The sequence below is a fragment of the Lactuca sativa genome, chromosome 1 (assembly GCF_002870075.4).
Source record: "Lactuca sativa cultivar Salinas chromosome 1, Lsat_Salinas_v11, whole genome shotgun sequence".
NCBI classification, from domain to species: Eukaryota; Viridiplantae; Streptophyta; class Magnoliopsida; order Asterales; family Asteraceae; genus Lactuca; species Lactuca sativa.
In genome coordinates, this window is record NC_056623.2 from 56996192 (window position 1) to 57021098 (window position 24907).

At 34.2% G+C, this 24907-nt stretch overlaps 2 protein-coding genes and 1 pseudogene across 3 annotated transcripts; 1 reads left to right on the forward strand and 2 right to left on the reverse strand.

Annotated features, from left to right (window-relative positions):
- Nucleotides 1-3543: 3543 nt before the first annotated feature.
- LOC111891291 (protein unc-13 homolog) lies at nt 3544-7342 on the reverse strand (annotated as a pseudogene).
- A 4154-nt stretch (nt 7343-11496) lies between these two features.
- On the forward strand, nt 11497-13953 carry LOC111891290 (uncharacterized). Of its 2 annotated transcripts, none has more exons than XM_023887354.3 (2): nt 11497-12166; nt 12401-13953. In XM_023887354.3, exons 1-2 carry the CDS (start codon nt 11557-11559, stop codon nt 13726-13728), a joined length of 1938 nt encoding a protein of 645 aa, XP_023743122.1. In that variant the 5' UTR covers nt 11497-11556; the 3' UTR covers nt 13729-13953. The 2 variants fall into 2 exon arrangements, with proteins under 2 accessions (XP_023743122.1, XP_023743123.1); XM_023887355.3 differs by having other exon boundaries at nt 11783-11922; nt 12020-13953.
- Nucleotides 13954-18047: 4094 nt separating this feature from the next.
- On the reverse strand, nt 18048-24043 carry LOC111891289 (protein unc-13 homolog). The gene is made up of 5 exons (XM_023887353.3): nt 23415-24043; nt 21623-22486; nt 20085-20540; nt 19812-20001; nt 18048-19350 (listed from the first exon to the last, which is right to left on the reverse strand). The coding sequence occupies exons 1-5, from the start codon at nt 23970-23972 to the stop codon at nt 18416-18418; spliced, it is 3003 nt and encodes a 1000-aa protein (XP_023743121.1). The 5' UTR covers nt 23973-24043; the 3' UTR covers nt 18048-18415.
- Nucleotides 24044-24907: the final 864 nt, after the last annotated feature.

Here is a 24907-nt window from a genome sequence, read left to right on the forward strand (position 1 = left end):
GTGCACATAAAACAATTAATCACATAACAAATCCTTAACCAGACAAACAGTCTAACAGATCACATAGCATATCAACATCCTAACCAGGATTCCGACCTAACCGGTCACTAACATAACATTACCCTATATATCGGGTACCGACCTTAACCGGGTCACTAACATAACACCATCCTAAATACCAGGATGCAGATCTAGCATAACAATAACATAACAAACAATACCCGGATTTCCATCCGATAAAGGGTCGGCCTTGTTGCCGTAGACCCTGTCGATATAGTGAGGATACCTCACCTGTAATTGCCGACTGAAGAGATAAGACCAAGCTGCTCTGACCACTAACACGAACTTCCCCATAAAACACTACCAAAGAACCAATTCCATAAATACCAATATTACCAAAGTACCCTTGGAAGTCAAATTGGTCTGGTCAACTCTTGGTCAAAGTCAAAGTCCTCAGTCAAAGTCAACCTTCCTGGTTGACTCTACTCGCCGAGTCAACCCGTCGACCCGTAGAGTTCTTATTCTCAGAAAACTCCCAAAATACGACTCAACTCGCCGAGTCACCCCAAGACTCGTCGAGTCCAACGATCTCCGAGTCCCATCCTGCTCAACTCACAGAGTCACCCCTCAACTCACTGATTCGAGGCTTTAACCATAAGAGGTTAGGGTTCCGCGACCAGACTCGCCGAGTCCAAGAACAGGCTCGCCGAGTCCAAGGAAATCTTCAACAGACTCGCCGAGTCCATGCTCATGTTCATACAACTCGTCGAGTACACCCATATGACTCGCGGAGTCTCTCCAGTTCTCAATCCATACAGTGGCTTTTCGAGCCATTCAGGGGCTCCAATCCATAGATCAACTCTTCTACAGTCTAACCCTCACATAAAGTTGCAAAATTTACGTGAAACCAAGGAGATATAGGCCCAAAACACACTAGGGCTAGGGTTTATGACAAAGGGGCTTCACCAACAACTCTTAGACAGAAGCTTTATGACCTTTGGACCATCACAAGCCTAGATCTGAAGTAGCAACCTCAGATCTAAGCTTCTAACTCGAAATAGCTCTCAATCATACCAAAAATGCCCCAAATCTCAAAAGATAATAAATCTAGATACAAAAGAGCCCAAGCAACAGATTATTACCTCCAATATATGCTCCAATTGAAGTAGATCCCGGATCTATACCACTCCCTTGCAGCAAGCCTCTTGATCTTCAAGCCCCTTTCCAAGATTTTCTCCTCTAAAGCTCTATTCTCTCTATTAATGGACGCTCACTCGATTCTAGGGTTTCTGGATCTCAAAAGGGTAGCAAAGAGGCTGAGGGTGGGTTATAATGTGCTTTATATAGGGCCCAACTCCCGGGATTAGGGTTTTCTCTCTTCAGCACCAACTCGTCGAGTCCAAGCCGCCGACTCAGCGAGTTGGCCACTTAAACCCGTGACAAAATCCCGCTCCGACTCGGCGAGTAAGCATGCCTACTCGTTGATTCCCTTTCCTTAATTTACATTTTAAGTCTTTCAATAGCACCTCTAGAATTTGGGGTGTTACAAACAGTCTGCGTCCGCCACTAATAACAAGTATAATAATACTATACGAAATCATAAATAAATACCTAACACAAATTTAAAACCAATCGTTTTACGCGCAACTACACCAATCAAGAAAAAGCATCTCCCCAAAAGAGAAACAAAATTTCCCATCAAAACAAAACAATTAATAAATCCATCCTAGAAACACAAGTAAAAAAAATATCCCAAAACTTATATTAACAATCAACAATAATGAATCAATCTCCACATGTCACCTTACCTTCAACACACTTGAAGATCAACTATACACAAACTAACCATTTTTCCACAACCCAATAACGGTTAATATTATAAAAGTCTTAAATTTTTAACGCGTAATTGGAAAAAGCCCTGATAGTTTTTTTATTATTGTTATGGCCACAACTTTCTCGCAGAATTATTACTCTAGCCCACTTAACGAGTTTCATGGTTAAGTTGGTTAACTTTGTTGCAAAATTAGTCCTAAAAAGTTCAAATTTAGTCCCTGAGGTTTGAAAAAAATTACACCACATGGTTTTTTAACTTTATTTTTCGTTTTTTGTATACTTTATTTATTTTCGGTTTTTTTATAAATATATGTACATTTTTTTATTTTCTTTATATATATATATATATATATATATATATATATATATATATATATATATATATATATGTGTGTGTGTGCTTTATTTATTTTCATTTTTTAACTTTATTTTTCAATAATTTTTTTTAACCTTTTTACTTTTTGTTTTCTATTTTTTAATGTATATATAAAGTATATTAGAGTTTTTTTTAGGTTTTTTCATACTATATTTTATTTTTTTTGCCTTTTTATTTTTTTATTTTTTTTCTATTTTTTGTTATTTATGGTTTTTCTAATATTTTTTCTAAGGTTTTTTCATATTACAATTTTTGTTTTCTATTTTTTTTCCTATTTTAGTTATTTATGGTTTTTCTAATGTTTTTATTTACTTTGATTCAAGTAAACGAACTTGAATTCAATATAAATTACTATAACAAGTTTTTTTTTATAAAGATCGACTATTATTATTTTTTTTGTTTTTTTAGTCTATTATCAAATTGAAAAATATTATCTTGAATTTAATCTATTGATATCACATTTAGAAATATGATTTAATTTGCAAGTTATATAACACATTGAAACACTAATTCTTAGTAAACAAACTATTTTTTTAATTTTCATTTTTTCGTAACATAAATATAATAGCACTAAAGAAAAAAAATAAATAAGTTGGACCGAAATTACAAATATAAACATAACTACTTTATTTACTTGAATAAAAATAAAAAACAATTACAAAAACTATAAATTATCAAAATTGTAATATACTCTAATATATTAATATATTTTATATTTTTTGAAAAATGTCAACAAAAAGATAAAAATAAAAAAAACAAAAAAAAACAAATAATTGGAAAACAAATAAGAAAAAAAATAATAAAATAAAAAGATGAAAAAAATAAAATATAATACGAAAAGAAATATGAAAAAACCTAAAAAAAACCTAATATACTCTATATATCCACTAAAAAATAGAAAACAAAAGGTAAAAAGGTTTTAAAAAATTGTTGAAAAACAAAGTTAAAAAATGAAAATAAATAAAATATCTATATATATATATATATATATATATATATATATATATATATATATATATATATAAAGAAAATAAAAAATGTACATATATTTATAAAAAAAACCGAAAAATAAATAAAGTATACAAAAAACGAAAAATAAAGTTAAAAAACCATGTGGTGTAATTTTTTTCAAACCTCAGGGACTAAATTTGAACTTTTTAGGACTAATTATGCAAAAAAGTTAACCAACTTAACCATGAAACTCGTTAAGTGGGCTAGAGTGATAATTTTGCGAGAAAGTTGTGGCCACAGCAATAAGAAAAAAAAAATATCAGGGCTTCTTCCAATTACGCGTTAAAAATTTAGGGCTTTTATAATATTAACCCACCCAATAATCATATTTTCTTAGGCAAATTATACGTTTTCTTAAGAAACTTCAAAGCCGAATCATCATTTCGATAACACAAAACATGCAAAAGTGTATTCAGATCATTCGAACACCATTGAACCGTAGTCGCAGGCAACAGTAGACTAGATTTAGCAGACGACATGTATACTTCCAAAGTTAACCGCCTAAACCGCTCCACAACCGCCTCCGTTTCCATCCCAAAAACTAGAATCACATCCCTCACAACAATCGAAAACTTATTAATCACATCCATAGACAACCCATAACCATTTGCAAAAAACAAATCTTTAATCGCCTTAAAATCATCTTCAATCCCTCTCGAATCTTGTATAGTAAAACACCTCGTGGGCCCACCTCCAAGTAAAGCAACAACAACCCTTCGAAACTTTCTTTCATTACTTCCGCAACTAACTGCGTTCAAACCCTTTCGTGTTGCACATTATCCGCAATAACTGTTAAATTTTTCTCGAGTTCTTGAAGGAAAGGTTCGATTGGGGAACATGTGGGCCCACCTACATAAAGATTGTCCCATAACAAGTTTTGAAGATCATGAAATACAATTTTGTAAGCGGTTGATTCGCAAAGTTTTTGGGTGCCTTCGAGGCATGCGGGGGGTGTGAGTTTGAATTTTCTTTTTAATCTGTTTGAGAAGTCGGAGACATGGGCAGATTCGGAATTTCGCAAAAGGGTTATGATTCGTTTTTCGAATGTTTCGAGTTCTGATTGGATTTTTTGGAGAGTGTTTATAGTTGTGGGGCCCCTAATGTGTTGTCATTTGTTGTGGAGACTTGAGAATTTCTTCTTTGTAAAGTTATGGTTTTTTCCTTTTTCTTGAAAACACCATGGAATTTTTTCTCGGTTGTGCATCGGGTTAATGCGGGAAGAGCAGGAATATATGTGTTTCTTGATTCTGTAAATAAAAAACATGTGTTATGTAAACAAGTGTAATTACAAACCCTAATTTGAATTAATTGAAAGTATGTCTAGTAATTAGTAATTAGTAATTACCACAGTTGGATTTGACTTTGGTTGAGTAATATTGAAGACATCGATCAATGCCAAGAACTAAATGAGGAAGGAAAGTTGGATGCATTGGAATTGGGAGATTAAAGAAAGCATCCAAAGTTTCATCTATAATTCTCAAGACTTTAACAGCTGAGGGAGCTTATCTTTCTTGATTAGCTCGTGGATTCCATACATGTTATATATAATGTTGTCAAATACCAAAAATGCCCTCTGGATTATATTGCTATATATTTAATGAACTGACCTCTTGTTGGAGATTTCTATCCACTCACTCTTTCAACTTGTCTAATCTCAACTTAGTCCACCCTTTGACCAAATTTGTAATTGCAGTTTCAGCTTCAAAAGGTGGCATTTCTCTTAGGCTGGAGGGAGTGGTGCCACCGAAACCGCACTCCCTCCCCTGCCACATAAGCGTCATGTCATTTTTTACCACACAAGTGTGGTTTCTTGCCACACCAAGGGAGTGGTGCCATACTTTTATTTTCTTTTTCTTTGTTTTTTTAACTATTTTAATTTAATAAAACTTCTTTTTTTTAACTATTTTATTTTAATAAAGCTTCTATTTTAATAAAAAAAAAACATAATTTTTCATTACTTGAAAATTTTAAAAAAACGTTACATTGCATTACCCAAAAAAAACACGAAAACCATACACATGACATTTAAATAATCCTAGAAACTTAAAAAACACAAATAAAATAACTAAAGCAAACTACATAAAGTCGTTCTCCGAGAACACGTCTTCAGGGTCATCCGATGGATCCAAATTAAGGTTAATGTTTTGAACCCCGTAAATGTGTTCCACCAAGTCATTGCGAAGATTGTGAAATGGTTCAGTGCAACGTATCTCTGCTCTCCTGTTCATATACTCTTCGCCACCAATTTCTATTGGTTGTGTCTCTGGTATGGTTTCTTCCTCGTCAAACTCACATATCGTTCTTCCTTCGTCTTCAATAATCATGTTATGCAATATGAGACATGTATACATGATTTCTGGAAGTTTTTCCTCACCTATATAAGTTGCTGGTTTTTTCAATATGCACCGTTTCTTCAGAGCTCCAAAAGCACGCTCAACATCCTTCCTAGCTCTTTCTTGAGCTTTCTTGAATTTCTTTTGTCTAGAACCATGTGGACACGTAAACGATTTAACAAACACAGCATACTCAGGATAGATTCCATCGACCAGATAATAACCATACTTAGATGGCGTTCCACGCACTTGAAAAGAAGAATCTGGTGCGGATCCATCGTATATGTTGTTAGATGTTGGTGAACGATTAAGAACGTTGATGTTGTTAATTGAACCGGGAGAACTAAAAAAAAGCATGCCAAATCCACATATTTTGTGATGCAACTGCTTCAATTATGACCGTTGGGTGACCATGATCACCTCGGGTAAATTGCCCATGATATGATGTAGGGCAATTTTCCCATGCCCAATAGAGACAATCTAAGCTTCCTAGCATTCCAGGAAACCCATGCACACTAGCATGATGAGCTTGCAATTGCAGGATGTCATTACGTGTAGGCTTACGTAAATTTTTTGGACCATAAAACTGAATCACAGTTTTGCAGAAAAAATGGAGACTGTCTCGTGCAATCCTAGTAGACATCCTAAAACTTTCGTCTAACACATCAGGGGGAATGTCATATGCTAACTGACGAAGTGCGGCCGTGTATTTTTGTAAGGGAGTGAAACCGGGTGTACCTCTAGCATCGTAGCGTTGTTGAAAAAAAACTGCACTCCCTCGTTACATCTCCAACTATACGTTCGTATAAACCTTTGAGCATTCTGAAGCGTCTACGAAAATAATACCCTTGATAAGTGGCATTCTCTGCAAAATAGTCTTGCACCAAACATTGGTTGGCTTCTTCACGATTTCTGCAAATATATCTCCGTGTTCTCCGTTGAGAACTTGCAGTTGTTACATACAACGTTGTATGTTTGTTCCACCATTTGAACACACGCAATAGCGGTATCAAAAATAGTCTGAAATTCTTCAGAAGATGAAGAAGATGACATTTTTGAGAGAGTGGTGATTTTTTTTTAAAAAAAAATTGAGAAAGAGAAGAGATTGTGTTGTGAAAAACAAATGAAGTTGATATGTATATATATATATATATATATATATATATATATATATATATATATATATATATATAGGAAAGAAAAAGCAAAAAAGAAAAAAATAATTACGCAACAACATTCAACGATCCATACATCCATCAGCCAATCACCAAACACGACACTAAAGGACCGCACTGCGGCCAAAACCGCGCAAGACCGCGGTCTGGGGGAGGTGTGCGCGGTCCAGGTGGCACAAACCGCGGTCCCAGACCGCAGCCACACCGTATAGCCTTATGATTGTCTTTCCACCATCATCACTATCAACAGAATCTTCAACTGCAATTTGTACAAGATTTTTTCCAACTTATTTGCAACTCTTAATACTTGTACTACATCTGGGGTTAATTCGGTCATTCTTGAAATGAATTGTTTTAATTCGTTTCCATAGCAGACATGGAGAGTGGCAACAGCTACACCAGCTGCAAGGGGGTGCTATCTTTTTAAAATTGGACTGGACATTTTTTTTCTTTTATTGTGGCTAATTCACCAATGTCTTTTGCAAGGATTGCAAGAACTGGAAGTGGATTTTGTTGGTTTCTTGATGCTCTTCTGATTGAATCCGCTTTCTCCATTGTTTGTGTGTTTAAAGACCAAATTAAATTCAATTCAGATCTGGTTGGATGGAATGGAATCATGGAGGAATGGAATGGAATGGTTAAGGTAACGAAATGAGTCATTAGTTTCCATGATCATGTTTGGTTGACATGTAGGAATGGGATGAATTTTCACATGAATATTTTGTATTATATGTAAATACAAGGTATAGTTTTAATACTATTTTCTATATTATTAATATTATTCTCTATATTATAAAGGGCACACTATATAAAAAGTTAAAAACTAGTGTATTTTGGGCAGTAAAATGGTTTAACCACTTATCTTTTATTTTTTCCAATCAAACCACAAAATTTCCAGACATTTTTCCAAATTAACCATTTTGACTTGTTATTAATTTGGAAAATTTTACTTCTGGTTCAACAATTAATACTTTATTTTTTTGCAAATCAAACCATAAAAATTTTACCAAATTAACCATTTTGACATGTTATATAATCATTTTCACCAGAAATTTTCTTATATAAGGTTTCACCACTAATTTTCCAAATTAACCATTTAGACATGTTATTAATTTGGAAAATTCTACTTCAACTTTTATGGTCCAATGATTAATACTTTATTTTTTCCAAATCAAACCATATGATAGGGTGATTTAACAGTCTTTTTATGAGGAATTCTATTAAGTATTAAATTTGTTGTAAGACATGCTTCTCCCCACAGATTATGTGGTGCTCCAGAAGTAATTAACATTGAATTAATCATATTTTTCAATGTTCTATTCTTTCTTTTTGCCACTCCATTTTTTAGGGGTATATGGAGCAGTTGTTTGATGTATAATACCATTTAAAGAACAAAATCCAGCAAAGTCTTTGGATTCATATTCTCCTCCTCGATCAGACCTTAGAATTTTGATCTTTTTGTTAATTTGATTTTCAACTTCAGCCTTGTAATTCTTAAAAGAATTCAAGGCTTCATCTTTGGTATTTAACAACCTTGTAAATATAATAATACTTGTTGTAATCATCAATAAAGGAAATATAATAATTTTTTCTTCCTCTTGTAGGTGTTGCTCTAAAATCACATAAATCAGAGTGGATTAAGCCAAGTATTTCATTAGATTTTTCAACTGATTTATAAGGATGTTGTGAAAATTTTGACTCTACACAAACGTCACTTTTTATGTTTTTATCTAATGAACATTTTGGTAACATGCCAAGTTTTGCCGTTCTTTGAATAGAATGAAAATTGACAAGTCCCAATCGAGAATGCCACAAAAAAAAGATTGTGCATATACATAGAAGAGGGGCTAGTAGTGACCATTATTACATTAGCATTAACATTATTTACATCATTGTTTGGTGTTTCAGCATCCTAGCACAAAGGTAAGACACTAACATTGAAGAGACCCTCATTAAGGTATCTTTTCAGCATACATCCCACCCTTGGTGAGAACAAACTTACTGGACTCAAATACAAGTTCGAATCCCTTGTTACTAAGAATAGGACCAAAAATCAGATTCTTAGTAATTTTAGGAACATGCAAGACATCACTTAAAACAAGTTCTTTTTCAGAAGTTAATTGTAGCTTCACTTTTCCCTTTCCTTCAGTTTTTGCAATAGAGTCATTCCCTATAAACATTGGTTCAGAATCAAAGACTTTTTGGTTTGTAGAGAACATGGTTCGAGAGTTGCAAATGTGCCTTGTGGCTCCAGTATCAATCCACCAATCCACACAATTGCTAACCATGTTGGTTTGAATCACAACAACAAACTGATTTGGTGATTCAACCATGTTGGTTTGACCAAACGTTTCTCCACCAGAATTACCACCATTATTTACATTGTTCCCTCCATTGTTTCTTCCTTGACCCCTCTTGAATCTGCAATTTTTGGCCTTGTGTCCAGTTTTGCTACAAACATAGCATTGACCAGAATTCTTTTTGAAATTCTTCTTGTTTGGGCCATGATTTTTGCCATCTTTGGAAGAGTTTTTGGAGCCTTTCTTCCCTTTATTGTTGATATGCTTGGCCCTTAAAGTACTTGCTTCTCCAACAAAGTTTGCACTTGGTTCCAATGAATTTGCATCTGCCTTCTCATTCAATTTGTTATCTTCTTCCACATGAATTCTCAACACAAGTTGCTCAAAACTCATGTCATCAGTTAGGTGCTTAAGATATTGTTTTTAATTCCTCCAAGAAGGAGGAAGTTTTTCAAAGATGAACCAACAAAAAAAATTAGAGTTAGTTGCCATACCTTCAACTTCAAGATCATGTCCAATCACGAATTTCTTGGAACATGCCATTTATGTTTTGTATTTCTTTTCCAGTGATTCCCATATATCTCTTGCAGTAGTCATGGTAGAGTAGATATCATAGAAGGAATCATCCAAGGCATTCAGAATAATAATTTCTACAATTATACTCATTTGTGTTCCAAGTTTCCACAGCCCTTTGATGTTCTGTCAATTGGGCTGCAGTGGGTGGTGTTGTTCCTTCTACAATGGTACACCAGTATGGGGAGAGGGAAAATAATCAGTGAGAACATCGGAAACATGAAAGGTTGTTAGATAAAACAACATTTTTTGTTGCTATCTCCGAAAGTTTGAGCCTTTGAATTTCTCAGGCTTTTCCACATGTGTTTTGATGATGGAATTTTGATCCATTGTTCACCCTTTTGATTTATTTCTTAGATTGTTATGACAAAAGTAATCAAATACGGAATTTAACAAACAGGAACATAAATAAATCAAATTAATATGCACAGATTCATAAATCAGAAGAACATACTTGTATTTGGATGTTTGCAACAGTTTCAATAATCATGAAAATTAGTAGAGATTGAGGCTTGATTTGCAGTGTCATAATATAGAAATTTCCCTGGTAGGGATTTGTCTAGAGGATACAACAATCTGATCAAGATTGAATCATGATCCTGACGAAATTCTTCATGCTTCCTTGATTTTCAGAAAAACGAAAGTGAAAGAAAGTGGTGTTATTGTGTATCTGATCAACCCTTTAATCTGTCAATTGATCATCTATTTATAGCCTATCATGTAGCAGTTAAAACTGTCAACCATCATACATGTTCCAAAACCAAAATTAACTACCTAATTAACTTCCAATCAATTAATTAACAATTAATAGATGTTATAATTAAAAAATAAAAATCATTTTCGGAATTTGTGTATATAAAAGTTAATTAATTAGGCAAGAAGATCCCTAAGGCCATCTTTTGACCATTAATTATATTTAATGACAAGCTTAATGCGAGACTAATTTGATAGCCCAATATCACAATTCTAGCCCAAATGCCTTTTTGTCTTGCTTTATCCATTTAAGAATCTCTTAAATGGAGACAAACGCTTATAAATCTAGTGAATGTTCTTTCTTTCTCCAATGTAGGATAATGCTTTTAGGCTATAAGGAAAGTTCCAACAAGGAAGGATGTTCCTACCAACTCCATCAATTTCGCCGCCGCTATAGCCTCTCCGGCAAATTTGTTTGTCTTCATTGACGGGAGACACCAATGGGTTGCAACTATCGATGTCTTCTGGATTTCAGATCACGAACCTTTCACAGATCTGGTGAAACTAGATATGGGAGGTGGTTTATAGGAGAAAAGGAAGTGAAGCAGTTTCATAGAGCGCGAAAAAACAGCTTTCCGACGGTGGTCCAATTGACCTGTGGCAGTCTGGCGGACGGCAACGGCAATCCGGTTGGTCTTGGCGGAGCAGCTTCAAATGACATGTTATATTATAGAAAGAGAAAAAAAAATACATTAGGTGGGGTGTTGGGCAGCATGTGTGGGGTGCCGGGTATTTTTTTATTTTCAAAATAATATTATTAAATATTAAATAAATAATTAACAAATTTTAAAATAAGTGGTTTTGTTGTCAAATTAAGAAATGTTACTTGGGCTCAAGCTATGCACACATTATACGTTTACTACGCTCTTCCAACCACACGCTTTCATCAATAATTGCTCAGCCCTTGAGAAGGAAGGAGGGTGGAATATTATATAAACACGCTAAAATGGAAAATAGAAGCATTGATCACAGATTCCTGGAACTTTTATATATATATATATATATATATATATATATATATATATATATATATATATATATATATATATATATATATATATATATATATATATATATATATATATATATATATATATATATATATATATATATATATATATATATATATATATCAAGCATCCGCTAGCTCTTGTTCTACCACATCAAGTTATATAAATCTTCATTTTCTCTGGTCTAGAAAGATGGCATGGACATCTCCTGCAGACGCCATACCATGGGTGGGATTATATATTTGTGTAGCATCTCTGGTTTGCACTCTAGCAATGGTAGCCGATGTTTTTCGAGGCTTTGGACAATGGAAACTTTGGTTTCCATGCAGATTTTTCACTATCAATGCTGCTTCTATCACACTGATAGCAATAACAACAAAGCTACTAGTGGATCTGAGCACCAACTTGTCTGACGATCATGAGAATATAGCAAAGTTTGTGAGCATTTGCTTCTTGGTCGCCATGTTAGCCAACATTCTCCCTTCTTTAGGGCTTATGAATGACAAGGAACTTCTGCTGAATACGGTGGCCTTGTGTATCCTCATACTTACCATTAATGTAAATATGTGGATTCAAGTTATTATTGCTCAGTCGAGTTTGGTAAGCTGGACAACAATCCTTTTATTGATTCTTTTAATTCCATGTCCATTTTCAGTAGCCTTGACAGTGTCAGCATCTAGAAGAGCTTTAGAGCAACGGTACAAGGAGTTGCACAGTTTGGCTTCTAATTATGAACAGATAAACTTCTCCAGCAAGGAACTCATACGTTATGTTAAAAAGTATTGGATGATGGCAGAGACTGGTAACCCCCAATTTGTAATTGCTTGTTCACCAGTTTCTTGTGCTTTTGGAGATGTATGCTTAGTCCTTGCTTTCAATTCAGTTATAATTTTGGTCGACCAGTTTGTTGATATATCAAATTTTCAGAATTATGATTCAGATTATAAGTGGTCAATCAATGTGATTATTGTTTTTCAATCAATTGGGGCAATAGTAGGTAGTATAGCACCAATTTTCAGATGTTTGACTACCACAGGTCATTTCAACCTCTCCATGAAATGGAGCAAGCATCATATAAACGTGTTCCGAGTCGAGAAACATTGGATCCAAACACTTCAGCTGTGGAAAAGCAGCCCTGTCCCTAAGCATATCCCAGGTCGCCATTGCAAGAAGGTTTTCCATAAAATCCGAAACTTGATTTTGAACTTTTGTATAGCACTTCAGATAACGATTGTAGTTATATGTAAAACAGAATGTCTTATTCCCAGATTTTTTCTAATCTTATTCTCTTATTGTTACCATTTCGGCAAGTCATACTTGAAAAGGTTTAAGGAAGAACCAAATGCATCTGATAGTAATGTGATATCAGATATGGAAGAATATACTGGTTACATCTTGCAAATCGAACCGGATGCGAAGCTTTCAAAGAGAATATTACGAAATGTTCTCAGTTCTATAACTCGACTTCTTCAAGAGTCTGAAAAGAAAGAGCCAAGGAATCTTATGAAGCTTCTAGAGAAATCTACAGGATTCATTGGCGTAGTAGAGTTCGACAATGATCAAGTTCCACCATTACATCCAGAAGAAGTCCAGAACTGCTGGAGCCTAGTAACAGTAACATTAACTGCCATTGCTCTTGCGCTTCCTAATATTGCAAACTGCCATTTTAAGGGGTTGCTTTCAAGTATGAAGGAAGGTCTTCAATTTGTGAGACATGTGGAAGAAAGCCTCAATGATTATGATGAGATGATAAAGGCACGAAAAGCAGCTACACACGTATGGACAGACATTGAAGTATACTGCAAGTGGCTACAAATTGATCTTCAAAAGAAGGCTCGTAAAGGAAAAACATCAAAGGACATTCTTCAATGGTTGGGTGATGAAGCAGCAAAAATTGTGATACAGTTCAAGACAAGGAAAAATGTAAGTCTGGATCACTCACTCTCTAAGTTCATTGCTGCAAGTTCTATGTATAGGATCAGCCAAACCATACTGCTTCACTGCCATGAGCAAGAAAATTGTCCAACAGATGAAGAGCTTTTTGAGTGGATATCAACCATAATCGCAGATCTGCTATGTGCTTGCTTTACCAACTTGCCACGTGTCATAACCATGAAGTGTCATGTTGATGCAATAGAGAAAAGGGAAGATAACATCAGAACTGCAGCTCAGCTTCTTGGTAGATCCAAAAACATCCTGAAAATGCTTAAAAAGCGCCAACTTCCCAACTTAGACATTGAGTCGATGGGGTATGTTGATAAGTGGCATGCATTATCAAAGAGTCAGATACCCAATGGTAATTCAGCCAGGATTCAACCAGGTTCTTCAAGTTCTAATGAATCTTTGGTAGTAACTATTATTTGACTAGTATGTGTATGTTTGAAACAAGAATTGTGGTCTATACTTAATATGAACTAGATGCATACCCCCGCTTTGCAGGGGTTGGAAGCCTTAGTGAAAAGTTAATTTGTACTGTTGCAAGTATTATCCAATTTACAAAGCATTATTACTGTTCTAACTATGTACATATAGTTCAAGACAATTTTGGTCTTTAAAATAAAAGGGAAGTAAGGAACTGAATTTCTTCTACCCTTCCCTAGGTATGGTGAAACCCATCAAAATTTCAATTTAAAGAATTCCAGTCGAGTTGAATTCAATCCATTTGGCAACCAAAGACCATATGGAATGTAATCACAAATTCCAATTCCACCAAATCCGAAAAGCAAACATGCTCTAACAATTTCTCAAAGTTACCTATGGACTGTTCCAATTTAGTTGAACAACTTTTTCTTAATTATTTGTTGCATGCAATATTAAGGAAACAAAAAACACATATTTCTTACTGTTTGACAATCTTCACTAATTAACTTTAATAGAACCAGAACGATTGTAAAACATATAAATACATAAAATGGAACAAAAATCACTAATATAATTTAAAGGTCTAAAACCTGTTTCCACAATTCGGGATCAGATATGGCAATAGGCATATAATCATACAAATCAATCATTTTAGTAAAAATATCATGCAGCTTGATTAAAATATAGGGACTGGAAATGCGCACACCATGAAATCTAGGGTTTAAAGGGGTTGCTTTATCATACTTTTTGCAAGCCTCTTCAAGTAAAGCATCTTTTGATGGTGAACTTGCATCTGGCCAACTTGGGGCCGAAGAGTCGGGTCATTTCTTGAGAAAGAGTAAAATAGTACATCCACATCCAACACTGCAATGATTTATCTCACCTGTTATAATTCCACAAACAAAAGATTTAATTTCAATACTATAAATCTTATTAAATCAGTACTTTAACATAGGATCAAATTTAACATAATCATATTGAACACGATAAATAGTAAAGCTACATCAGAGTAACAGAAAACAAAACTTCTTACCTCTAATATTGCAGAAATAATGAAATACCTTATTTTTAATAAAACAGTACCTTATTTTTAATTATATTTATATGTTTAATAAGAATAAACTGTACCTTTTCCATTTACGTTTCAACACGATGTGGTAGTAATCTTAAGAATAGCCAAATACCATCTCCATTATATTACAATAGAAGTAAATTATTACTATTCTTTAGAAATTTCAAAGTGATTTGCGAAAGAAAATCAATTTTACAATTTTACACTTGCCATCATGAAAAACATGGATACATGTTTCCTCAATCTTACCACAAAATACAATTTAAAATTTTACAAACCTGGTTATGTGGCTCGGCTCTACTCACTACAGTTCTGACAACATCATCCATTCCCAAACCACCAAATGCCCTGTATTTTATTTATTGTATTAGTAAGTTTTAGCAACCAATGTTATTAAATTAAAAAATAATAAGATACTTCAAAAAAAAAAAAAAAAAAAAAAAAAAAAAACACTTACTTTTTTGAAGTTCCACCAACAAAGATGATAGCATAATTTGGAACCTGTATAATGTAATGGTTTCTTTACTAATTTACCCTTTAATCAATATAAATAGATTTGATGTTTAAATAAGAGTACCAAAGGTTTTCCTCAAGATAGCATGACTCTTTCAACTAAAGGTCCCATTCCACTTTGTTATTTGTTCCAACTTTTACCTCTGGTAAATTTCTACAAAAAAAATGTTAATGTAAATTCCTATAAAAAAAAAGTGTTAATGTGACAATAAAGCAAGAGAAATAAAACCTTTATTTTTGGGATTTGGCAAAGTCGAGCATAATCATCTTCATTTAGTTCCAATGGCCTATAAAGCATTTTTCTTTTTGAAGAATCTTTCCCCAAAACTAAAAAAAATGGATCATGGTTATAATCTTCATAAGAATTATATAACTGAATAGATAAATATACTCACCTTGTTTTCTCATTCGGATGTATTTTTAATAAGTTGTACGTAGGGCACCTTCGTATTCTATTTCATCTTTTCCATTGTAGTTTGTGACTTGAATTTCAATAATTATTTTTGAGTTGTTTTCAAGATTTATTTAGTTGCAATTTGCAAGATATAAAAGTAATTAGAGTACTTGTCAGCATCGGATCCAACAATACAATCCTGACAAAAAAAAAATAGCAACTTACTTTGTGATAGACATTTCACGGAGATTTATTTTATATGTGAAATTAGTATAAACACCTTGAATTCAACCGGAACAACACCTCTCCCAACAACTTGATGTGTAGGTAAAGGAAACTGTGGAAAATTATGTTGGATAAAATGTTGTTAGATAATTAACATGATGGAAATAGAATGAATCAGAAAGGAATTGAATGGAATGACCATGGAATTGGAATGACTTATTACATTCCAATACCAATGAGCCATTCAAACATGTGTCCAATTAGAAAACTAAATGACATTGAATTCATAAACAAATACAATAATATTTATATTTCACATCATGTATTTCAATAGTACAAAAATGTTTACTTATCACTTAAAAAATTTGTTTACAAAATGAAAAATCGAATATCATGAAATATTGAATTACAGTTATAATAAAAAAGTCTGATAATTCATAGAAACTACTCTTCCAACCGCAAAAAATCCCAAAATCCCATTAACAAATTTCACAATGTCACAAACATTCTCCATTAAACAAATGTTTGCTTTAAAAAATCAATTATATCCATATAAACCACAAGCTGATGATTCATGGGATCTTTTAGAGGATCCATGTAGTTTCTAAACTGATTATGGCCACTTATTCCTTGACATGGGGGACCTCCACAAATAAATTCAGCACCATCCTGGTCAACATAGTCAATGTACTTTCAGCATCTAAAGAAAACACAAAAAAAAAAAGATAATGAAATATGGAAAATGGAAAGAGAAGTTATCTTAGAGGATGAAGTAGTAATCTTGATTGGTATCCTTTGCTTACAAATTCCTTTATATAATCCATACAGTTCCTATTACAAAAAAAAAAAAAAAAAAAACATTCATGTAATGATCTAAAATAATGTAAATACTAATTTTTTTTTTTTTTGGAAACACCTGTTAAGAGGAAATTGGCAAGATAGTCAATATAGTAAAATCATAAGTTCCGTAATTCACTATAATCTTTTAGGAATTATATCGAACAGGTGGTGTGCATATCTAAAAAACAAAACAACCAACCTTAGATATTGTGTATCCAATAGCTAGAGCAAGCACAGGTCGAAACGCAATTGAAGCTGTTAACATGGAAAGGAAAAAAAAATCAAAATTAAAAAAACGCAAAAGAAAACGTATTGTATTGCTTTCGTGGTCTCGATAGAGGAAAAGAGGGTCTACGTTTACCTCCGAACTGGAAATCGACAGGTATTCCTTCAACCGATTTAGGGGTCGAAACGGTTGACGACCTCCAATCGTGGAAGGCTCGATCGATTTAAAAAATAGAAAAGGTTCAAGAGTTTCTCCGCTTTAATCTAAAAAAAAAGATTTTCTTTAATATTCCAAGACTGAATGGAAAAAGGAAACCTTGTGAGCTGGTTACAATCGTTGTGAATGCCTCAAAGGCATTTTATCGAACATGTGGTGAGCAAAGTTGATAAGAAGAGCAAGTTCCAATTTCAGAAAGAAAGTAGAAAAGGAAAGAGTGGGTCGAAGTCAAAAGCAATTACCAACCGGAGCAAAACTGGTCAATCGAATGAAATCTGTAGAACCGTAATCGAATAGAGAAGAAAGCGAGAGGGAACGGGGAACCGAAGCAGACGTCGGTACCATCTGCAGGTCCAGTTTCGATGTGACCTTCTATCACCAGAGGCGAGGCAAACCCGATGGAAGTCGTTTTGCGATTCCATATCTCGATGGTGCGTTTTCCGCTGGATTTGGGTTTATTTACACTAAGAAACGACGGAAGGAATGATTGTCTCGAAAAGACGGAGGCAGATGAAAGAAATAGAAGGCGGTGGAAGCAACTGCATGTCATTGGGAAAGGGGGACGGTGATAGGCGGTTACCATGGTTGACAAAGTGAACCTGAGGAACAGTATCCTGGTTAGGTGCTGTTCCCCAACATTGTCCCTTTAATATGTATACATAATGATGAATTTCTTTAAACATAGTTAAAATTTGTAACTCTGCATTCAGCACCTCCCCCACTAAGTTTAAGCTACTACAGTTTTTGTGGACAACAAAGACACTCATTGCTGTCTCAAAAAAAACGTATGAAAATTAAGTTTTATGTCATTTGTGAAGCTAAACAGGAACAATAAATAAATAAAATCCAAACTACTGTTTAACATACCAATAATTCGAACCATATAGCAACAAAAACCGCTGCCAATAACAAGTATAATAATACTATACAAAATCATAAATAAATACCTAACACGAATTTAAAACCAACCGTTTTACGCCCAACTACACCTACCATGAAAAGCATCTCCCCAAAAGAGAAACAAATTCTCCCATCAAAACAAAACAATAAATCCATCCTAAAAACACAAGTAAAAAAAATAAAAGATCCCAAGAACTTATATTAACACTCAACAATAATGAATCAATCTCCACATGTCACCTTACCTTCAACACACTCGAAGATCAACTATACACAAACTAACCGTTTTCCCACCACCAAATCATCAAATTTTCTTAGGCAAATTATACGTTTTCTTAAGAAACTTCGAAGCCGAATCATCATTTCGATAACACAAAACACGCAAAAGCGTATTCGGATCATTCGAACTCCATTGACCCGTAGTCGCAGGCAACGGTAACCTAGATTTAGCAGACGACCCGTACGCTTCCAAAGTCAACCGCCTAAACCGCTCCACAACCGCATCCGTTTCCATCCCAAAAAGCGGAATCACATCTCTCACAACAATCGAAAACTTATTAATCACATCCATAGACAACCCATCACCATTTGCAAAAAACAAATCTTTAATCGCCTTAAAATCATCTTCAATCCCTCTCGAATCTTGTATAGTAAAACACCTCGTGGGCCCACCTCCAAGTAAAACCAACAACCACCCTTCAAAACTCGCTTTCATTACTTCCGCAACTAACCGCGTTCGAACCCTTTCGTGTTGCACATTATCCGCAATAACTGTTAAATTTTGTTCAAGTTCTTGAAGGAAAGGTTCGATTGGGGAACATGTGGGCCCACCTACATAAAGATTGTCCCATAACGAGTTTCGAAGATCATGAAACACGATTTTGTAAGCGGTTGATTCACAAAGTTGTTGGATGCCTTCGAGGCATGCGGGGGGTGTGAGTTCGAATTTTTTTTGTAATCCGTTTGAGAAGTCGGAGACATGGGCAGATTCGGAATTTCGCAAAAGGGTTATGATTCGTTTTTCGATTGTTTCGAGTTCGGATCGGATTTTTTGGAGAGTGTTTATACGTACGCATAGTTGTGGGACCCCTAATGTGTTGTCGTTTGTTGTCGAGACTTGAGAATTTCTTCTTTGTAAAGTTGTGGTTTTTTCCTTTTTCTTGAAAACTCCGTGGAATTTTGTCTCGGTTGTGCATCGTGTTAATGCGGGAAGAGCGGGAATATACGTGTTTCTTGATCCTGTAAATAAAAAACGTTTTATGTAAACAACTTTAATTACAAACCCTAATTTAAATTAATTTATGAGTAAATTACACAAATGGTCCCTATGGTTTGAGGTAATTTGTGTGTTTGGTCCCTAACTTATTTTTTTTTAGCTCAGAAGGTCATTATTGTTTGTTTTTGTTACGCGCTTGGTCCCTATCTTACCTAAAATGACTATTATGCCCTTATTTAAATGAATAAAAATAGTCTTTTTAGGTAAGATAAGGTGAGGTGGGGTGTGTTTATTTAAATAAATTAAAAAATCAAGGGCAAAATAGTCTTTTTAGGTACGAAAGGGACAAAGCGTGCAACAAAAACAAACAGAAGGGATCTTCCGAGTTAAAAAAAAACAATTTAGGGACCAAATGCGCAAATTACCCCAAACCATAGGGACCATTCATGTAATTTACTCTAAGTATTTAGTAATAAGTAATTACCACATCCGGATTTGACTTTGTTTGAGTAATATTGGAGACATCGATCAAGGCCAAGAATTAAATCAGGAAGCAAAGCTGGATGCATTGGAATCGGGAGATTAAAGAAAGCATCCAAAGTTTCATCTATAATTCGCAAGACTTCAACAGCTGAAGGAGCATATCCTTCTTGATTAGCTCGTGGATTCCATACCTGTTATATATAATGTTGTAAAATACCAAAAATACCCTCCAGATTACATTGTTTTTTTATTTAATGAACTGACTGTGACTGACCTCTTGTTGGAGATTTCTATCAACCCATTCTTTCAACCTGTCTAATCTCAATTTAGTCCACCCTTTGACCAAATTTGCAATTGCAGCTTCAGCTTCAAAAGGTGGCATTTCTCTTATGATTGCTTTTCCACCATCATCACTATCAACAGAATCTTCAACTGCAATTTGTACAAGGTCTTTTTCTAACTTGTCTGCAGCTCTTAAGACTTGAACTGCATCCGGGGTTAATTCGGTAATTCCTGAAATGAATTGTTTTAATTCGTTTCCATAGCAGACATGGAGAGTGGCTACAGCTACACCAGCTGCAAGAGGGTGCCATCTTTTTAAAATTGGGCTGAACATTTTCTTTTCTTTTGTGGCTAATTCACCTATGTCTTTTGCAAGGATTGCAAGAACTGGAAGTGGATTTGGTTGGTTTCTTGATGCTCTTCTGATTGAATCTGCTTTCTCCATTATCTGTGTGTTTAAAAGATCAAATTTCAATACAATTCAGATTTGGTTGGATGTAATGGAATCATGGATTGAATGGAATTATGGAGGAATGGAATGGAATGGTTAAGATAATGGAATGAGTCATTCCATTCCATGATCATGTTTGGTTGACATGTAGGAATGGGATGAATTTTCACATGAATATTTTGTATTATATGTAAGAAAAGGTATAGTTTTAATACTATTCTGTATATTATAAAGGGTACATTTCATAAAACTGTTGTATTTTGGGTAATTTAACCACTAATACTTTATTTTTTTCCAAACAATTTTACAAATTAACCAGTTTGAAGTGTTATATCAGGATTCACAGGTAATTTTCCAAAATTTGGAAAATTTTATTTCAACTTTTATGGTTTAACCATTAATAATTTATTTTTTCCATATCAAACCATATAATTTTTACCAAATTAACCATTTTGACAAGTTATATCATCAGGTTTCACCAGTAATTTTCCAAATTAACCATTTTGACTTATTATATGCGGTCAAAATGGCTAATTTGAAGCAATGTTTGAAAATTTAATGGTTTGATTGAAAAAAAAGTTTAGGGTTAATCTCATAAAAGACCTTATATTTTGTGTTTTTTTCCGGATTAAACCTCATCTTTATTTTTTCATTAAAAAAAACCTTAAATTTTTCATTTTTTCCGAAAAAGCCCTCAACTTTGCCTTTTTTTCCGAAAAAAAAAACCCTCACCCTTCTAAATTTTCCCAAATAAATCCTCAACTTTTTTAGTTTTTCCTGAAGAAACCTTCACATTTTACAACTTTCTTTTGGAGAAAAATGACTAAAAGGGCTAGATCAGAAAAAATGAAAAAATGCAAAGTAGCTTTAACGAAAAAAAATAATAATAAAGTTCAGGTTTAATCCCAAAAAAGCACAAAATACAAGGTCTTTTATAAGATTAACCCAAAAAAAAAATTAAATATAAGTGGTTAAACCGCAAAATTCACCAAAATACAATAGTTGTTCCATAATTTTCCCAATTACTATAAAATATTAAATACAAGAAAAAACTCATTAAAACCGAAAAATAAACTCACCTGAGCAAAAGCTGTACGAAGTGAAGACCTAATATAAGTATCCGTCCTACTTTTTGCCACGTCATCATTCTTCCTTCTTCTTCTATACTCATTAGAAATATCTTCAACCAATATTTTAGCAGCTGAAACCCCTAAAGAAACAATACTTTGCATAGAATTAATATTCCCTTTATCAAACGTATCATGATATGCAAGCAATCTTTTTTCAGCCCACCCCAATATTTCACTAAGTGTTTCATTCAATATTTTAGCATAATTAGCATCCTTTGTAGTCTTTGCATCTTTTGCAACTTCCACTAACTGACAATCAGCAGCATACAACAAATCATTATCCATTTGTCCACTTCCCACAAACCGATTAAATAGAATCCAAGTGAAACATATGTTATGAAGCATTTGGTTAATTCCCAAAATACCCCATGTCTTCTTTACAAGCTCCACCACCTCATCAACCTCTTCTATGATTGATGACTCATCGTTCCCATCAAAGATTGCTTCTAGAAGAATCTCATAGATTCGGAGATTTAATGGGAATCCATCTGCCCAATGACATGATTCGGTTTGACCATCGGTTGACCGGTTGGATAAGGTTGTTACAGCACTACGTAAGACTTGCATTGACTCGTTGTTTCTTCCTGTTTCAATTGGCTTTTCTAATGCATTGTGAATGATTTGTTTTAGTCTTTGAGAAGATGTGTTTGAGGGTGGAAGGGGGATGTGAGGGTGTAAAAGTAATCCGGCTTCTAACATTTTTAGGTTTCGTTTCTGCCAGGTGGCGTATTCTTGTTGGTCGGTGAAATCTGATGATTTGAATTGTTGTAATAGCTCTAAAGGGAGTACCATTAGCTCCACTCGTTTTCCAACCTGTTACATGTAAATAAAGTTTATATCTTTTTGATGTTGAAAGTTGATTTATAAATTTATTTGATAATAGTATGTTTGAACATTTAGCTAAGAGAATATGACAAAAGTATCCAAGATTTGAAGAAAAAGATTTATAGTTCATGTTAAGCATCAATTACATCACTTTCTTTCAAAAAAAAGAAATTGGGTGTTTAGATAAAGTGTTAGTGTGTTAATACCTTAAACCATGTTCTTTAGGTTAACCCATTAAGTGATATAAACATTATAATTAAGCTCATTAGGTCAAAAAGAAACAAATATTTATGTTAGTTAATTAAATTAAATTGGTAGAAACGTAGAAACATATGATTAATAGATCTTTTTGTTGAGGTAATTGGGGAAAAAAATATTGAAGTATAGTCACAGACTCACAGTTTTTGTATATTTTGTCTGATTACTCGACTTTTATCACATCTATAAAAACAACAAGACGACGGTGTTTTGGTACATTACACCGCCTTACAATTGTCATGTCATAATGAAAGCATTAATTTTATCAAATTGTCGTTTTTCTAGAACAAAAATCGTCAATTTTAGACACCATTAAAGCACCAGAGAATTAAAATTTACCATAAATTGTTTGGAAGAACAGTTACTTTTTGACCTTATTATCGAGCATGGTAATTCCATTTTTTTGTTGGTGATTTGCAAATTATGCAATTTCTCAATGTGGTAATCAGATTTTTTTTTCAAAGATATTGGAATCCACAGTAATTTTGCACTTGAAAAATGATCCTTTCAATCTTGCCAGTGAAAAGCATTTTCGATTTTGGATCGGGAGAATATTAGGAAAGCAATTTAGAAGAAGAAATCACATCAAGAAATCGAAGAATTTAGAAGTGAAACAGTGAATTCTTTATACGATTTGAGGATCACACACACATCATACCTGGCCAGCAGAAATTCTCAACAATGCCCTTCGAACTCTGGAATCGGCAGCCTCAGAAATCCTCATCTGAATCCTCATTAGCTCTCCAACCGTCATCACCGTTTTCTTAACCTTCCCGCCGGACCCAGCACCGGAGCCAGCCGAACCAGGACTACCGGCGCTCGAACTAGATCGGAGGCCTAACGCCTTCTTCATCTTCGACGCGGCAGTAGAAGTGATCGATCTCTGCGATGGCGAGCCCGACAGTGACGGCGACTGTGAAGATCGATCGGGAGTATAACTTGACGCGTTATTGGGAATGTAAGTAAGGGGTTTTCCTGTAGAGGTACGACAAGCTGCGACGAAGATCTCGTAAGCTGTTTCACGGAGGTCAGTGGGGGATAAAGTTGGCGTGAGGTCACCGAATGGCGATGGGAGTGGATCTAAAGTGGTGGTGGTGGTGGCGGCGGCGGCGAAGGAGGAGGAGTAGCGTAAGCTGTTTGTTCCGTTCATGACTGGGCCGTTTGAGTCTCTCTTGGATTGGCCGAGTATTCTTTCTCTACTGAAGAGAGAAGCCATTGAAGAGAGAGAAAGAAGCAGACTGTGTGAAACAAAGAGTAAAGGGAAAGGAGGAGGATGAGAGATGATGACGATGATGATGGGTTTGTTGTAATTTCTTTTTCATTTTTTTTTTTTTTTTTTGATATTTTTTATTTTATTTAAATATATATCATTTTCAATAATATTAATCCATTTGACCAAGTAATATTATTTTTTATTTAATTTACCATATTACTAACTATAATTATAAAACTATTTTGTTCCATGACCTTTTAAATAATGCAAGGCTTGTATCATATATCGTGCTCTAAAATAATGCAACATCATATCTCATTATCGTTTTCTAAAAAGTTTTTCAGTATATTTCACATAAAAGATAAATAATGTATTTACCATTTATCTATTTATAGTTCATTTTGAATCTTCGGTATCTATAAAGTTCCAAAAATAATACCATAATTTTTTTCATTTTTATATTAATAAACAACAAACCATATCATTGTCATAAAACCAAAGTAGTCAAATGTATCGATACATCATCAATATCAGAGTAAATCACAAAATATGAAATCAAGTGGTGTGTGTTCTACAATCATCCCGAGTTCTTCCCTTTGGAACCAGAAGTACCAAAAACATAAACTGAAAACTGTAAGCACATGTCATACATAATAAAAACATAATGGGCCTCGCCCGGCATCGAGCCCCGTTTGGTATACAAATATGTCAGTCATCGGGCCCCGTCCGGCATTGGGCCTCTCCTGGTATACATATAGAGCATATAAATATATAAACACATAACACATGCAATGATCACAAAGATACATAGCGTACAGAATGGTCATCGAGCCCTGCCGGTAAGCATATGAGTACATAACACATGCAAGAGTCACGTAGACATCTAGCAACCTAACATAACATAACATCCAAACCTACCATCCAAAAGGCCCAATTCC

Excerpts from the sequence above, each read along its gene's own strand:
- LOC111891290 (XM_023887354.3), top strand. The coding sequence starts at position 11,557 with ATGGCATGGACATCTCCTGCAGACGCCATACCATGGGTGGGATTATAT. Across the intron at positions 12,167-12,400 it reads TTGGATGATGGCAGAGACTG|GTCATTTCAACCTCTCCATG; the intron begins GTAACCCCCAAT and ends TGACTACCACAG.
- LOC111891289 (XM_023887353.3), bottom strand. The coding sequence starts at position 23,972 with ATGGCTTCTCTCTTCAGTAGAGAAAGAATACTCGGCCAATCCAAGAGA. Across the intron at positions 22,487-23,414 it reads TGAGAATTTCTGCTGGCCAG|GTTGGAAAACGAGTGGAGCT; the intron begins GTATGATGTGTG and ends TACATGTAACAG. Across the intron at positions 20,541-21,622 it reads TTCGTACAGCTTTTGCTCAG|ATAATGGAGAAAGCAGATTC; the intron begins GTGAGTTTATTT and ends TTAAACACACAG.